Source organism: Drosophila navojoa, chromosome 5, assembly GCF_054131105.1.
Source record: "Drosophila navojoa isolate 15081-1374.11 chromosome 5, UAZ_NAV_1.0, whole genome shotgun sequence".
Taxonomy (NCBI): Eukaryota; Metazoa; Arthropoda; class Insecta; order Diptera; family Drosophilidae; genus Drosophila; species Drosophila navojoa.
Genome location: NC_142893.1, coordinates 1,380,625 through 1,396,433, shown reverse-complemented (window position 1 = coordinate 1,396,433; position 15,809 = coordinate 1,380,625). Strand labels below are relative to the sequence as shown.

The 15,809-nt window shown below is 38.3% G+C and overlaps 2 protein-coding genes across 4 annotated transcripts in view; one reads left to right on the top strand and one right to left on the bottom strand.

Moving 5' to 3' along the window:
* dpr1 (defective proboscis extension response 1) overlaps positions 1-15,809 on the top strand; it is an 85,731-nt gene that overhangs the window by 55,080 nt on the left and 14,842 nt on the right. For all 3 annotated transcript variants that reach the window (XM_089261408.1, XM_089261406.1, XM_089261407.1), the window contains exons 3-4: positions 11,807-11,884; positions 11,947-12,079. In XM_089261408.1, the coding sequence (XP_089117534.1) occupies positions 11,807-11,884; positions 11,947-12,079 (211 nt within the window). The remainder of the gene's footprint in view (positions 1-11,806; positions 11,885-11,946; positions 12,080-15,809) is intronic.
* LOC108655158 (uncharacterized) lies at positions 321-4,972 on the bottom strand. The gene is made up of 6 exons (XM_018106884.3): positions 4,741-4,972; positions 4,152-4,683; positions 2,534-2,668; positions 1,167-1,386; positions 1,037-1,098; positions 321-970 (listed from the first exon to the last, which is right to left on the bottom strand). Exons 1-6 carry the CDS (start codon positions 4,805-4,807, stop codon positions 463-465), a joined length of 1,524 nt encoding a protein of 507 aa, XP_017962373.1. The 5' UTR covers positions 4,808-4,972; the 3' UTR covers positions 321-462.

The following is a 15,809-nucleotide window of genomic DNA, read 5'->3' as shown; positions in this document are numbered from 1 at the left end:
TAGAAGAATAAGTATAAACATTTTACTTAAAGAAGGGGGTTATTCCAATATATTCTATATCTCTGTATACCTTAAAAGTTTCCCCACCAAAAACAATGATCTCTTCTTCCCTTACCACTCTTTAGTTACCAAATACCAACACAGAAAATCACTTTTGATATAAAGTCTAATCAGCATTGTTTTATTTTGAGATGTGCATATTCGATCGTATCTATCATACAAGAGCTCTCACAGCACCCATATACCCGGCTTGGGCCATGCTGAATGCTGAATTTGTGTTTTCTGCGCATAGACAAGACGAAAAATAAAAGCTTAGCTCGTTTAAGACAACTTGGGTTCTGTTGAGTTCATTAAAAGCATTGAAAGTACATTAAATAAATGGCAGGCAAACATTCGCCGAGCCAGCCAGGGGAGCCTTGCCCTTGAAGCCTTAATTACAAACTGTCCACTGGGCATTACAGACTACTTAGTGCTTGCCTTCTCCTCTATCAACGGATGCTGTTGTTTTTGTTGTTGCTGCTGCTGTTGCTGCTGCTGTTGCTGCTGCTGCTGTGGCTGTTTCTTGTCATTTGGCTTGCCGGCGCTTGCGTCAGCATCAGCAGAATAGCTGCACTTGGGATTGAGATTGGGATTGGGACTTGGATTTGATTTAGAACTAAGGCTGATCATGGCCGCTGCGAGGCAAGTGGTTGGCTCCTCTGGCTTGGCCGTGGCTAGGCCGGGCACGGGCTGCTTGTCCACAGCGACGGGTGGCGGGGCTCGCGGCAGCGAGGAGACACTCGATGAGGGCGTGCCAAAGCGTCGCTGGGCAGAACGTTGCGGCATGTCCAGTTGATCGTGATGTGTGAACATTGAGGCGGTCGTCGAAGCTGTGTCTACGGTTAGCTGTTGGGGTTGTGCTCGATTGGGATTCGGAAAGGGTCGTCGATTCTCCAAGATGAGCTTTATATCACGCGCCGATTGCCACCAGCTGGGGGAGAGGCACAGGTCTATTAAAAGCCCGAAAAGAGCAGCCAAACTCCAAGTCGATTCTTACCGATACCAAGGGGTCAACTGTGATTTGATTAACATGTAGATATTCGCAAAATAAACTGTTATCTGTGGGACAGCAGCTGAGTTAGAGAGCGAGAGAGAGAGAACTGAGCAAGGAAAATCCCCATACACACCGTCATAAACAAGAAGAACAACATCCAAGACTTGGTCCACAACTTGCTCAAACCCCACGACTGCGTGTGCATCGCATAATACTGTATGCCCACCAGCAAGGTGCCAATGATGCCGAATGCAACCAGCGTCAGCAGCGAGAACATTTGGCAATCCTCCTGCAGTGCACGCCGGCTCATGGCACGCGAGTACCACAAGCGCAGCGACTGCAGGCACGTGTAGCTGCAACGGAAACGGCAATTGGATGAGGTCGCTGCTCCGACGATAACAGCACAAAGCAGAGTTCAACAAGCGTGAAACGAGGCGGCTGAGCCAGACTGCCGAGTCGACACTTGCAGCTTAAAGTTTGTGTTATGAGTAAAGGACAATCCTAATGGAAATGTATGTATACGAGCTATCGATAGATTGATAGATCAGAGTATCTTATTTATCGATAGGATTATCTAATACCAGAAGGTATGTCTATAAAGGAAATGGAGTTTGGTTTGCTTACAAAGATCGTTCTCAGGTCATCAGCTACGAATATCTATCGATGTATACAAAATGTAAAGCATATAAAAACTCTTAACTGTGTATACCTCCATAAAAACATTATACCAAATTTAACAGCTCTTACTCTTATGGTTCTCGACGTATAGCGATTCAACTTCATCTAAAACAAAAACTCTTAGCTATATATACCTCAACAGAATCCGTATACCAAGTTCGATAGCTCTTACTCTTATAGTTCTCGACTTGTAACGATTCAGCTCTATGTAAAACAAAAACTTTTAGCTATGTATACCCCCATAGAACCATTATAACAAATTAGACAGCTCCTACTCTTATAGTTCTCGACTTATAGCGATTCAGCCTCATCTACTATCAATCCTCTATGCAGTTACAGTTTACCTTATATTCAGCATGCAAATCATCAAATACAGCCAATATACCCAGTTGCCCTAGCCAACGGCTTAATCAACGTGTTACCTGATCTTGAGCGTGGCAAAGCTTTTGCTTCCCAATACACACACAACTTCAAACAACCAATACACCCAGTCGCCCTATGGTACGCCCCTCTCACTATCACAAAGGCGTCTCAAATGTGGACCAATTAGCCAGCTCCAAAGCATTCACTGATTCAAAAGTGCCAAAGCCAAAAACCGGAGCCGGAGCGGGGTCCCAGCCCTAGCCCTGGAGCCAGAGTTGTAGCAATCGCACTAAGCCCGACAACCTCTAACCAAGTGGCTGGCTGGCTGCTGATGAAGTTGAGTGTCAAGTGGATGCGCAGCTGGTAGAGTTTTTCCCAGCGCTTTTGAATTGTGTTGGCACTCGGCGTGGGCAACCGACGGGGGAAGCGTAACATGAATCAGACCTTTATTGCACTTACCGTAGCGTCTGTTCCGTGTTGTAGTGAAACTGGCACAGTTCGCAGATTGTGCAGCGCGAGGTGCTAATCCAACGCTCCAGGCAGTGCACGTGCACATATGTCAGCGAGCCCTTGCACAAACAGGGCGACACCAGTCTGCAGAGGGAGAGAAGGAGAGGGGGAGAGGGTGTTAGCAACAATAGCAGGAGAAGGATTAAATGTGCGGACAGTTGAGCAAACAGCATCCGGCGTAAACAGCATGCAGCTAAAATGCATATGTCGCGACTCGCGCCCAAATGCAACTGCGACTGCATTTTAATAACTTGAATAAATAATAATATTTGCATGCAAATACACAGATCAACTATGAATATATAAATATGTGCACATATACAAATATATATTTACATATATGCATATATTCACATAGACACTGTTTAAGTATTACGGCCATTACGCTAATTTTATTAAAATGTCATGCAATTAATTTTACGCACTTTGCGGTTACATGCACAATTCATAATATACCCTGGAAACGACAGTGTGCAAAGGGTATATTGCATTGTGCATAACTCTTTAAGCGAATATACAGATTTCTAGCTAGAGTTCTGTAAGCATGAAAATCTTAACAAAAAATATATAAAAAACAAATTAAATAACAAAAAATTAAATAAATAAAATAAAATAAATAAATAAATTTAAATCTTAAATAGAATGGATAAATTAAAGAAAATATTATATATGTATATAATTGTGAAATCTAAAAATTTTGTAAGCGTGAAAACCTTAACAAAAAAATATATACATAAAAAAAATTTTAAAAAATTAACTAAATAAAATAAAATAAATGAATAAATTTAAAACTTAAATAAAATGTATAAACTAAAAAAAAAAAAATATTATATATGTATATGTTTGTGAAAACTAGAATTATAATTAAATATATGTCATTAAAATATATTTAATTAAAATATACTAACTAATTTAATATATTGAATAAAAAAAAAAAAAAAAAAAAATTTAATATAAAAAATATATAATTTGTTTAATTATCATTTTAATTTAAAATTAATAATTTTTTAATTAAAAAAAAAAAAAAATATATATTTTTCCTTATAGATTAACCTTATAGGAAAATTCTCTTTTTTTATATTTATATATTTTATATTATATTATATTAAATTATATTTATTTTTATAATTTATTCCATTTTAGTTTTTCATTTAAAGAAGCGTTGCTTCAAAATTTAATTTAATTTTTTATAAAAATATATTGATTTCATATTGAAAATTAGACTGTGTTTGAGACTTTTCATATTACTGCCTTAAATAAATATTTTAAGTTGTAAGTAAAGAGGCTTCACTTCATTTTCAACGCATATTAAGTTCAAGTTTCTCTCTGAGCTTAATCTATATTGATTCTCTTACTCTCTCGAGAGTAAACTCTCTCATATAAAGCTGCACTCTGCCTACAGGTCAAAGCCTAGTCGCCTACACCCCACACACACACATACACACACACACACACACACACACACACACACAGAGTGCGTGGCATGTCGCCACTTGGCATAATTCATGGCCATTAGATGTGTTTTTAGATATTAAATGGACAGCGCTGGATTTATGATGCTACTCACTGTTCGGGATTATCCGCATTGTGGCAAATGCGGCAGACGAGCGAGCCAATCGATGGCATCGAGTCGCTCGAGTTGGATGCCTCGCAGTCGAGATTCAAATTATTGCATTGCGTTCCATTGTCCGCACAGCGTCGCAGCACGGGCGCTACGACCAGCTCGCTGCCCGCCGGCTTGACGGCGGCGCACGTGGAGGTGTTGGCCGCGGCCAGGGCTGCCTCCGTGTGGGCCAGCGACCCACGGCTGAAGTTCTCAGGGTTTTTCGCGAGCAGCTGGAACTGCACGTTCGGCTTGAGGCCCAGCGTAATGGAGCAGCTCGCCTGTTCACTCGCTGCCTCCCTGTCGACTCTCTCGATCGCCTTTTCGACCTGCTTGGAGGGACTCGTGGACTCCACGGAATTGATGCATGTCTCGACAATGATCATCGACGGCGGCGTATCATCGGCGCTGCTATTCGACACGAGCTCCTCAATGTCCAGCTGCAGCGTCGTCTCCGGCTTCAGCGACTCCTGCTCCACCACGCCGCCACTAGCACCTGCAAGGCAAACAGCATATAGAGAAATGTGGCCATCGCTCACACAGTGCAGCTAACCAAATCTCTCGCTCTCCATTGTCTCGGCGCCCGTATCAAATGCGGATGGAGAATATCTTACTATCATCAAAATCGTATTGGGGGTACGCTGAGTTGCGCTTTAACTGTTACTTGTGGTATAAATTAACCAAAATTTTAACACATTCCGCTCGTAAAAAAAAAACCTCTGATCGCTTGCTATTGTATGATTGTGTGCTGTTAAACTCAATTACGTTTGCCATAGAATTCAGAGATTGCTATGTGATATGTGAATAAATATGATTTGCTTGAGTTGACTTCACCTTAGAAAACTTTACCAACTATAGTATGGTAGCTTTACTCTTCACACCGACTGCTACATTTTCTCTATCAACTGAGTGTTGCAAAATGCCCTCAAATAAGCACAAGTGTTGCACAACTCCAGCGATTCATTCAATTTCGCCCAACCACTTTTCACTTTTTAGTTTCCCAATGTTTTTGATCAGCAATTAGTTAGTTGGAGCGGTGTCAGTGGCGCTTTCGGTGTTAGGGGCGAAGACAAAAAAGCCCGAAAAGAGAAAACAAACATTAATTGCAATTGACAGAGTGGAACCGCGCGCTGTCACCCACAGCTACTGTCCATAAACTCAAATTGAAAGTGTAACAGTTACGGCAAATAACTTTGTCGCCGCTTGGCTACCAGAAAAAACCAAAAAAAAAAAAAAAAAAAAAAACTACCCTAACCATCTCACATCTTCCCACTCGATATACAGTACACCCAACACCTTCGACTCTTGCCTGTGCCAGCTCTGTGCTATTTCTGGCCTGGACTATGCACTCGAAAGTCTCGGGTAATTTATGCCCGCGCTGCTAGTTCGTTAGGCTCCTCTGCAGCTGTCTGGCTCCCCTCTCTCTCTGTTTGTGTGGGCGTTAGAGCAACTCCTGTCTGCGTGTGTCATTACCATACCAAAACTGCTGCTTCAAAACATTTTTACTCCCTTTTTGCCTGCCGTGTGCGTCAGTTTGTATATTCATACACTTTGTTGTTGTTGTTTTTTTTTTTTTTTTGTTGCCCGGAAGCTGCTTGAATCCGCTTGTTCAAACTTGACTTCACAGGATTCAGCTCGTGGGCTGCGTTGATTTATTACGGCGGACGCAAAGCCAACGCAAAACATTCTCATAAGCGCGTTCCGTTCCACAGCACGAGAGGCACCCGCAATTTGGTCATGTAGCAACACTACAGCAACAACAGAACAAGACTCAATATAAAAATGAAAAACAAGTCTGAAAAACAAGTCCCGCATCTATCAAGAAGCTATCGAAGAGTGAATGCCCTTACAGAGAGCAAAGGATTGCTATAGAAGATGTATGAAGACGGGACTTGAATGAGTTTCGGCTGATTTTTTGAGTAAGATTTATAATCTTAAGGAATACCATTTAAAAGGCATATAAGCAGAGCTTCACTATAAATTATCATCTATAGATCATAGTATAGTATCATAGTATAACTAACAAAATATAGGATATATATCGCTAACAACACTTATCGATAAACAAACATATTTTGCATCAGGCCGAGTTTATTGAAATTCCATCTTCCATTCTCTTCATTCCTTCTTCCAATCAATATACTCTTTCGACAGCGCATCCCACGACCAAAAAAAAAGGGCAACTTCTATGTCTATATCAAAGAGCAAAAGTTTTTAGTCCGCGAACCCTTTTTAATGCCATCGCCGTTTGGCGCTTGTTCTTGACGCGTTGTCCCAAAAATCGGTTAACAACTTTGTTTACAAAACAATTCGAGATGAAGTCAAAAAGTGGAAAGTGGAAAGCGGAAAGTGGAAAGTGAAAAGTTGAGATCTCTTTTATGCGTGTGCATGCATTGAATAAGCAAGAGTATATTGGTTTTATGCAATCTCTGCGATGATGTCCGTAGCCTTGACTGATATTTCGAGCGTCCGCCTGGCCCCCTGGCAATGGCTCTATTCGACACTGTGTCTGGCGGGTTCTCTGCTGACCTACTCAACAGTTTGGCAAAGAATGAATTATGCAACTTGCTATAAAGAATTGCAGCAATTGCAATGCACTTAAGCGCTTCGATGATGGGCCTTTCATTTAGTTGCAGACTAAAGTTCATTAGTTCATATTTTCGTTTTCTTTATATAGCTCTGGCAATTTGTAAATGGGCTAAAAACAAAGAAGTAGAAGAAGCAGAAGCAGAAGCAGTAGCTAGCACAATTTTAATGAAATTTTCACACTATTTCCGGTATGGACAAAGCTATACACCAACACACACACACACACACACCAACCCACACACACACACACACTGGCACAAGCACTGCAACTGTGTAGCAGAGACTCAAGTTATCCCGAGTGCTGGCTAAAAGTCCAAAGTCTAAAGTCTGCGCCTTTGGTTAGAGACGCAGAAAATGCGTCAGCAAAGTTTTTAATGTATTTTCGCCAAGTTTGCGCACACACACAAGCACACATACACACACACACACTTATAGCAGAAAATTCCTTCATTTGGCAATGACAAAAAAAACAGACAGAGAGTGAGAGAGAGAGAGAGAGAGAGAGAGAGAGAGAGAGAGGCGAGAAACGAAAGAAAGAATGAAAGTAGAACAGCAGCAGAGAGCCGAGGCAAAAGTTTTGCCCGAGCACACAAAGTGTTAAATAATATAAAACTATGCTTGTGGTATTTATTTAAACCTAAAGACATTACGAAAATTATACCCCAAGCACAAAGTTTTCACCAGCAGCAGCAGTAGCTACTGCCCAGTCCTTCCGCCCTTCCGCAGCTGCCCCCAGCTGCCACTCCCAAAAGACAAGTCGCCACGCAACACGGCATCTAGTTTCAGTGGTAGCTTCAGCAACCTGTGGCAAGTCCCTCGGCGGCGGCGAATTGAACTAACAAACAAACATACATACATCTCTTCCTCTCTCTCTCTCTGTCTCTCTCTATCTATCTCTTCATATAATACACACACACACACACACACACACACACACATAAATATACATCTAGTTGAGCTGGTCGCTAAAAAGCTTTGCTGCAAACTTGTTAAACTTTTCACTTTTGCTCGGAAATTAAATATTTACGGATTTGGTTACAACATTTTGTATTCCGTGTTAACAAAACGTGGCTACAGGCGACGGCTCAGCTTAAAGAGGCTAATATCCACTAGAAATTAGTTTTATTTTAAGGTATTGCAAAAACAAATTGATTCGAATTTGATATTGGTTTTGCATATGTGGGAGAATATATAGGGAAAATATTTATCAATATAGTAGTAATTAGCTGGATAGGTTACAATGAGATGTGGATTTCAATATTGTCAATATTGCATAAAATATATCTGTATATTAAATTTTTTAAGAGTTTAGCTTCGATATTCGAAATATATAAAAATTTGTAGATTTATGTAGATACACATACATATGTATTTTAATCTTCTATTTTCTTTGATCTCATCTATAAAATTGATGTTCAATTCATGGGAAGCTTATATTACTGATTCAATTTACTCTATATAGAGGCTTCTAGATTTTTAGTTAAAAGAAGGTGAAGACTAAAAAACGCTATAGGCTAAAGCTGATTTATATTTGTTTTAATTATGTGATTAATTATTAATTTTAATATATATATATATATATATTTTTATATATTATATATATTTTTTAAATTTTTATTTAAACTTTGTATGATAGCTAATTAATAATTATTAATATTAATAATGATGCTCAATTGTGAGCTATAAAGCCATTTTAATTTTCCATATTTCAAATTCTTCAATTTCAATTATTTTTTTGTTTGTTTATTTATTTATTTATTTTTTTTTATTTATTTATTTATTTATTTATTTTTTATTTTTTTGTAGCTCCTCTCAATGTTTTAAAGCATTTCATTTTTTATTTTTTATTTATATATAATTTTTTTTTTTTTATCATATGAATTAATTCTTGGTATTTAATAATTTTGTATATATATTTTTTGTATTTGTTATCATATGTTTTAATTCAACACATTTCAATTATTTGAATTATATTTATTTATTTATGTTTTTTTTTTTTTTTTTAGTAGTTCCTGTCAATATTTTTAAATTTATTTTATTTATTATTATTTTTTGTAATTTCATATTATTTTTTACTATTTTTAGCAATAATCCTTCATATACAATTATTTTCTTAGCTTAAAAATTATTATATATAGCGCGCCTTCATCACGATATTATTTCACTTTTGTGCTTTCAATAGCTAATACAATATTTATTTATATTCTTCAGACATATATTCCTAGTTTTATTTTGATGCTCCACTACGTTCACTACGTTTACACGTTTTTATAGTGCCTAATTCCTTGGCCGCTCTATTTCTTTTTATAGATATTGCTCAACTTGGCCAATAAGCAGCCGATTTCCTGCAGTTCTCCCTGCCTATGCCCTCTCTCTCTCTCTCTCTCTCACTCTCTCTTCCTCTTTATCTCACTCGCTATCTACCTCTGCAGGTCTATTAAAAATCCCAACCTCGCACCGTAAACGCTTGTAAAAGGTTTAGTTTGAAGTCCATTGCGGGGCTTTGGCACAGCTTTTCGTTGCTGTTTGCCGTTTGCCGTTTGTCCCTTATCAGCTTCATATTGTCTATATATGTATATATAGATGGCAAATTCTCAATGCATTGAACATCGGGAATGCAGAATAGAATAGCAATTCGCAGTTGGTGCCGCGTCTATGATGGAAGGCATAAAAATTGCCGCATAAAACTTTTACAAGCAAATGAATTTTATTTTTACGTATTACGTGACCGTTGCCATTTGCCCAGCTTTTGTTGATGGCTTTGCTTTGCTCTGCTCTGCTTTGCTTTGCTTTGCTTTGTTTGTGTGTGTGTTTGTTCGACTTTTGGCGTCAATCGAATGAATTTATTAGAAACGCAAAAGCCCAAGGATCACAAAGCGAAGGCACAAAAACCAGGCCAAAAGGATTGTTTATTTGCGCCATTTGACGCTCGCATTCCGATAGTTGCGAACGGGCATTTTCGCACTTACTTGCCGAGGCCATCATCATATTTATTAAGTAATAACCAAAGAAGTCCTATATATGTCCTATATATGTATATGTATTTATAGAGATATATTTAACATTTATGTTGACAGTCGCAAATATTCAAAACTTTAATTGAGCGCGCAGCGAGCGGAATATATAAATATATACATATATATATTCTACTTGGCATAGCGAAACTTTTAGCCCAACGTAATTAAAATTGAGCATCTCGACAACAACGACAATGGCACAGCAAAACAAAACTAAGGTCATTAAATAAATTGGAAACAATGTGCCAAAAGGGCACAAAGGTCGAGCATAACAAAGACAGAAAAAGAAGAAGAAAAAAGCGCACACACACACACACACACAAGCCGAGAAGAAATCTCAGCATCGAAACACAAAACCAGTTCTAATGGTTACCCCAAAGGTGGGGATGAGAGGGGAGAGAGGGGCGGGCTTGAGGGCAGGCGCCGCTGCGGCAAAGGGTCGAGCAAGGCAATCAAATGAAAATGTAATTCGAGCTCTAATAAAAATTGGCCAAATAGAGGCCAGCACAACAATGATGCTCAGCCCTGCCCTGCCCAGCCCTGCCCAGCCCAGCCCTGGCCAGCCATGCCTTCCTCTATATATCTGTGCGTTAAAAGGCATTTTGAAACAATTGCGAGACACATTCGGACTGCAAAATGTCGCCAGCTTAAAGACTTTGCAATTGTCTGAGTAATTTATGTAGCTTTGGCTATAAAATGCTAGCTTCTTTGAGCATCGATAAGAGAGCGACGACTACTATTCATGCGGCAGAGCACCATTTCCCGCATTTCTGTCAACGTTGCGTATACGCAACCCTTTTCACACACACACACACATACACCCATACATACATGTACATGAGCATTACGTATACGTAATGGCGGACTAGTTTAACCTAATGGCTGACTTGCTGTAAGGCAATGAGGAGGAGGTATATTAATTAGATGGCTTTGTGTGTGGCTCAGTTGAGAGCAGAGATGTTGGAGTAGTATATGGATGGGATATGGGAATATGGTTGATCGGGTCTTAAGAGTCAAATCTGACTATTCCTACATATAAAATTGTATAGCTCTAAGTTGATTCACTTTATACACATTTGAAGGTGGGAAAGTTTGATCTAAGGACTCTTGAAGTTTATTGAATGGATTTATCATCCAATTGTTCTACTCCCATTCACGAAAATATACTATAATATTTATTTGATTCCGAATAGAAGGATTGCATGTTAAAGCACTTGAAGATTATCTTCCATCGAACTATAATCCTATATATAATATAAATCCATATTCTCATCTAATATCATTCGTTTCAATGCACTTTTCAACCCTACATCTATTAACATTTAAGCTCTCTAACTAATACATTTCCCTAGTTTCTTATTGTCTTAATATTGAGTTCATAAGCCCATCAGCTTAAGCTCCTTCAATAGCCAAACAAAGCCCTCCTCTGCTCCAATTCCTTTCAATAACATATAAGCCATAAAAGCACAACAAATTTGCATCGAATATGTTTTTAAGGGGCAGTAAATCTGCTTTCGCTTAAAGTCAACTTCACTTAGGTGGCTCATTGCTGGTGTTTGCCGTTGATTAAATGCGGCAGAAACAAAACAGAAATTCGAAAGATTAACAAACAGCAGCAACGGCAGCCCAGCCCAAAAAGAAGTGCCAAAAGCAGCTTCGCCCTCAACCCGACCAAATAAAAAAAAAAAATGCAAGAAAAAACGAAAGAAAGTAGCAAAAAAGTAAACTTTGCGCTTTGTTGCTGTGTGGCAAGTGTGGAAAGTGTGGCAAGTGTGGCAAGTGGGGCAACTGTGGCAGTGTGGCACTGGATACAAGAGTGCGCACACAAAGCGCTGTTAAACGCACTTGGGCGAAACTTTTAAGTGCGGAATTTGTAATTTTTAAAACTTGGCAGACGCCAAGTGAACAACAAGTCTTTATCTCCAGCCTTCTGCCTTCCGCCCTCTGCCCTCTGCCTTCTGCTTCTTCTCAAATTCGCTATTTCTCACTTTTCCGCTTTTGATTCTGTTGCAGGTCTCTTGGATACGCAAACGTGATCTGCATATACTCACGGCAGGCAGCACAACCTACACCTCCGATCAGCGTTTTCAGGTGAGTCCATTCCCTTTCACCCAAAGACTTTATAATTTGCTCATCTAATCTCATCTGTGTAGGTTCTACGGCCCGATAACTCAGCTAATTGGACGCTGCAAATCAAATATCCCCAGCCACGCGACTCGGGCGTCTACGAGTGCCAAATCAACACCGAGCCCAAAATGTCCCTCTCCTATACCTTCAATGTTGTGGGTGAGTACGATGAGAGGGTTTCTTCAAAAACTAAGTAAGCCAATGCGCTGACTGAAATATGATAGCAGAGCAGAGTTGAAGGGAACTCAGAAGGGAACTAAAAGAAAGTGAAAGAGGAGTCAAAATAAATATTGCTGCAAGAAATATCAAAGTCGAAGCAACAGAGAGTCTTTCAGCTGCCTGCATCTGAATTATCATTTTAAAGTCTCTTGTAGGAAAATTCAATTTAATACTCCCCTATGCCAAAAGCGCATATATTATTATTAATAAAATCACACACACACACACACAGCCATATCTGGCGCCCTTTGAAACAACAAGCCAATAGTTAATTAATTTACCGGATTAGAAATTTAGACCAAGTCTCGACTCGCCTACCTTTATTAAGCCCACAAATTTGTCGTGCCCAAAATGGTCCCGCCGTACGGCTAATACTATGTGAACGAGCGAGCTGCACAAATGAGCGAAATTTACTGTGACCCAAGGCGGGCAAGAGCAAAAATATCGACATGCTGGCTGCTAATAGCCAATGCATAGAGCAGACATACATACATACATACATATATGTACATATGTATATGTATGTATGTAGAGCTAAACCCTTTTTGCCTTGGCAATTATCATAACTCTCTGGGTCGAAAGGTCAACCACATTCAAATAGCCAAATTCACTTCAGCTAACAGCATTTGCAGTGCCTAGCTCACATTTTACATTTTACATTTTGGAAGGCTGTTGCAAAAATTGGTCACAAAACCACTGAAGTGCTTACTTTTATGAGACACTGTATGGGTGTGATATTTGTGTGTGTGTGTGTGTGTGTATGACAAGACTTTCTGAGTTTCTGCCTCGCCAGCCTAAGTCTCAAGTTTGCCAGCTGCATGCAGCTTTCATGAGCTTAAGGAAGTCATACAATATGCATGTTATTTACACATGTGTGTGGCAGCCTACATATATATGTGTGAGAGAGAGAGAGAGGATGGGTGGCTGTGTGAAATTATGTGCTGTAGCTCACTGTGCCAGGCAGTCAGCCGATGTGCCTTGTATGATTATAAAATAGCAAATTCGATTAGGCGCAAATTGACTTGCTGGCTGCCTCTAGTGCTGCGTATACCCTGTAATTTTTTAACAGAGCTAAAGAAACGACAGATTATAGTTGAGAAGAAAGTTAGATTAGGCAGTTTAGCTGTGGAAATTTGAATGCTTTGGTCTTCATGTTCCATTGATAGAAGCTCAGCTTTAATGATTCCTTTTAGGATCCTTTAAACTTGTTTATTTACATTATTTCTATACACAGACTTAGACCCATTTAAGCTCACGTTACAGACCAACTCTTGGTACATCATGCTCAATTGTTGGTCCTAGAGATTGTTGCTGTAAAGGAAGTTAAAATTTAGATGCCAGCTGTGCACGCATGAGTTTGCTTTTGTTTTGCCTTGGCATCCGAACGCCTCTAATTAGTTTAACTTAACGCCTGAAAAGGCGTTAGCTATACACGCACACACACACACACACAGCATTATCTGTGCTACCTTCAGCTATAGTCAGCAATTTTTGTGCAACTAATTGAAAAATGTTCGCTCGTATCGCCAGGTGGACGAGAGAAGAACTGCTTACTAATACACATTAAAAGTTTTTATCTATGCTCCATGACTTGGAGGCAGAAGCCATTTTGGGGGCATGGCAGCGTGCCGACTATGTTGGGCAACTGCTTATAAATTTGTGCGTTCAGTGCATTTTTATCGCATATCGCATTAGCAATGCATTTTTGTGAAAAGTTTTTGGTGCGGAAGAATGCGTTCAATGAGATTATTTGATTTCTGAACTATGTGTTGCTCTATATATATATATATATATATATATATATAAATATATATATATATATATATATATATATATGCATGTATACATGTGCATGCATGCATGCTAGCATGTGTGTGTGTGTGCGTTGTTGTTGTTGTTTTTAGCAAATTCATTTGAGCCTGGCCAAACGACTTTGTTTCAACATAAATGCTTTGGTCAGCTTGAATGTTATGAATGTTTTAGTGCACTCCCACACACACACACACACACACAGTCAAGACTGGCAAGTTAACACGCATGTATATGTGGGTGAAGAGGACAACAACTTGACAGACTGACATAGCAACCGTCAAGTCAAACAAACACAGCTCAACACAATGGTCATAAATATTACATTTGCGGAAATGCAAATGACTGCCAAACGTCCTGCATAAGCCGCGCTCCCCCCACCCCACACCACTAGTGCACGCCCACTATTTCCCGCAACCACTCGCCAACAAAAATGGAATAAAAACAGATATATAAAACCGAAAGGAAAAAACAAACTCCACGCAAGTCTTAGCAGAACTCATGTTCATACTCATTTCAATGGCCAAAAAGAAAATGTGCATATAAAATATTCGACATGCCACTCACGTGGAAAGCTGGAAACCCAAATGCTGCCACAGTGGTGCAAGAGTGATTTGCCTGTGGAGCGAATGAGCTGACATAACGAAAGCATATTCAAATGCAGCAGAAAGCAGGAAAACTTCATAAAAAAAAAATAATAATAATAATAAAATTGAGACATAAAATATGAATAATATTTTCAAAATCATAAGACAAAAAAAATACTTTAAAAAAAATGAATTTTTATGTATATAAATAATTATAAATTATATTTATAAGTGTTAAATATTTATATAAAACATTATTATTATATTTATGTACAAATTTATTAAAGAGAGCTTAAAAATGCAGCACAGAAAATAAAAATATTAAAAAAAGGGGAAAAACATATTTAACAAATTTTTTATTATTTGTAACATTAATTATTTTACATTTATATTTTATATATTAATTTATTATTATTATATTTTCAAAATTATATTAATAAAAATACTTAAAAAAAAAAGAAATTTTTTGTAAATAAATTATTTATTATTATTTTACATTTGTATTTTATATATTAATTTAACTATATATAAAATGAAAATACTTAAAAAAAATCAAATTATTTGTAAACAAATTATTTTAAATTATATTTACAACTGGTAAATAATTAAATGATAAATTATTTACATATTAGAACTGAAGCGCTGCAACAAAATACTAAATATATTTTCCAATATTTATTTATTTTATTTATTTTTTTTTTTTTTTTCCATATATTTTTAGTTTCATTTCCTTCCACAGCAATTTTGATTGCAGATTTGCCCCACTGTGCCGCAGCTATTTCTGCAGCCAGCTTAACAAATTCAAACGTTAGTTGTCTTGACAGATTAAACTAGGTTCACATTCAGTTTCAAATTGAATCATTGCCAGAGTTAGCTAGTTAAAGTGTGAAAAAAACACAAAGAATTATTTAAACTGTTTATGTGTTCTAATTTCTGTCGACTTTCTGCCACTGTGGCTGAACTTGTGCCCGGCTTCTATTGTCGTTGCATGCATCCGATGTAGCGTCAGTATTTTTTATTATGCGCTTATGCAAATAAAAATTTCGCACTAAAAATTCCATAAATTTGTTTTTCATACGTCGCCCCCTCCCCACTGCCTAGACCAACGCACACACGCTCTGTCGTATCTCTAGTGAAAATTCTATTACAGTTGGACGAAAAACGAAGTGAAAGGAAGCTTGGACGCAGCGCCATAAACATCAGTCAAGATACTCGAACCCGCTGCTGCCTCTGCCCCTGCTGCCTCTGCTGCAATACATTAGACATTTTAATGC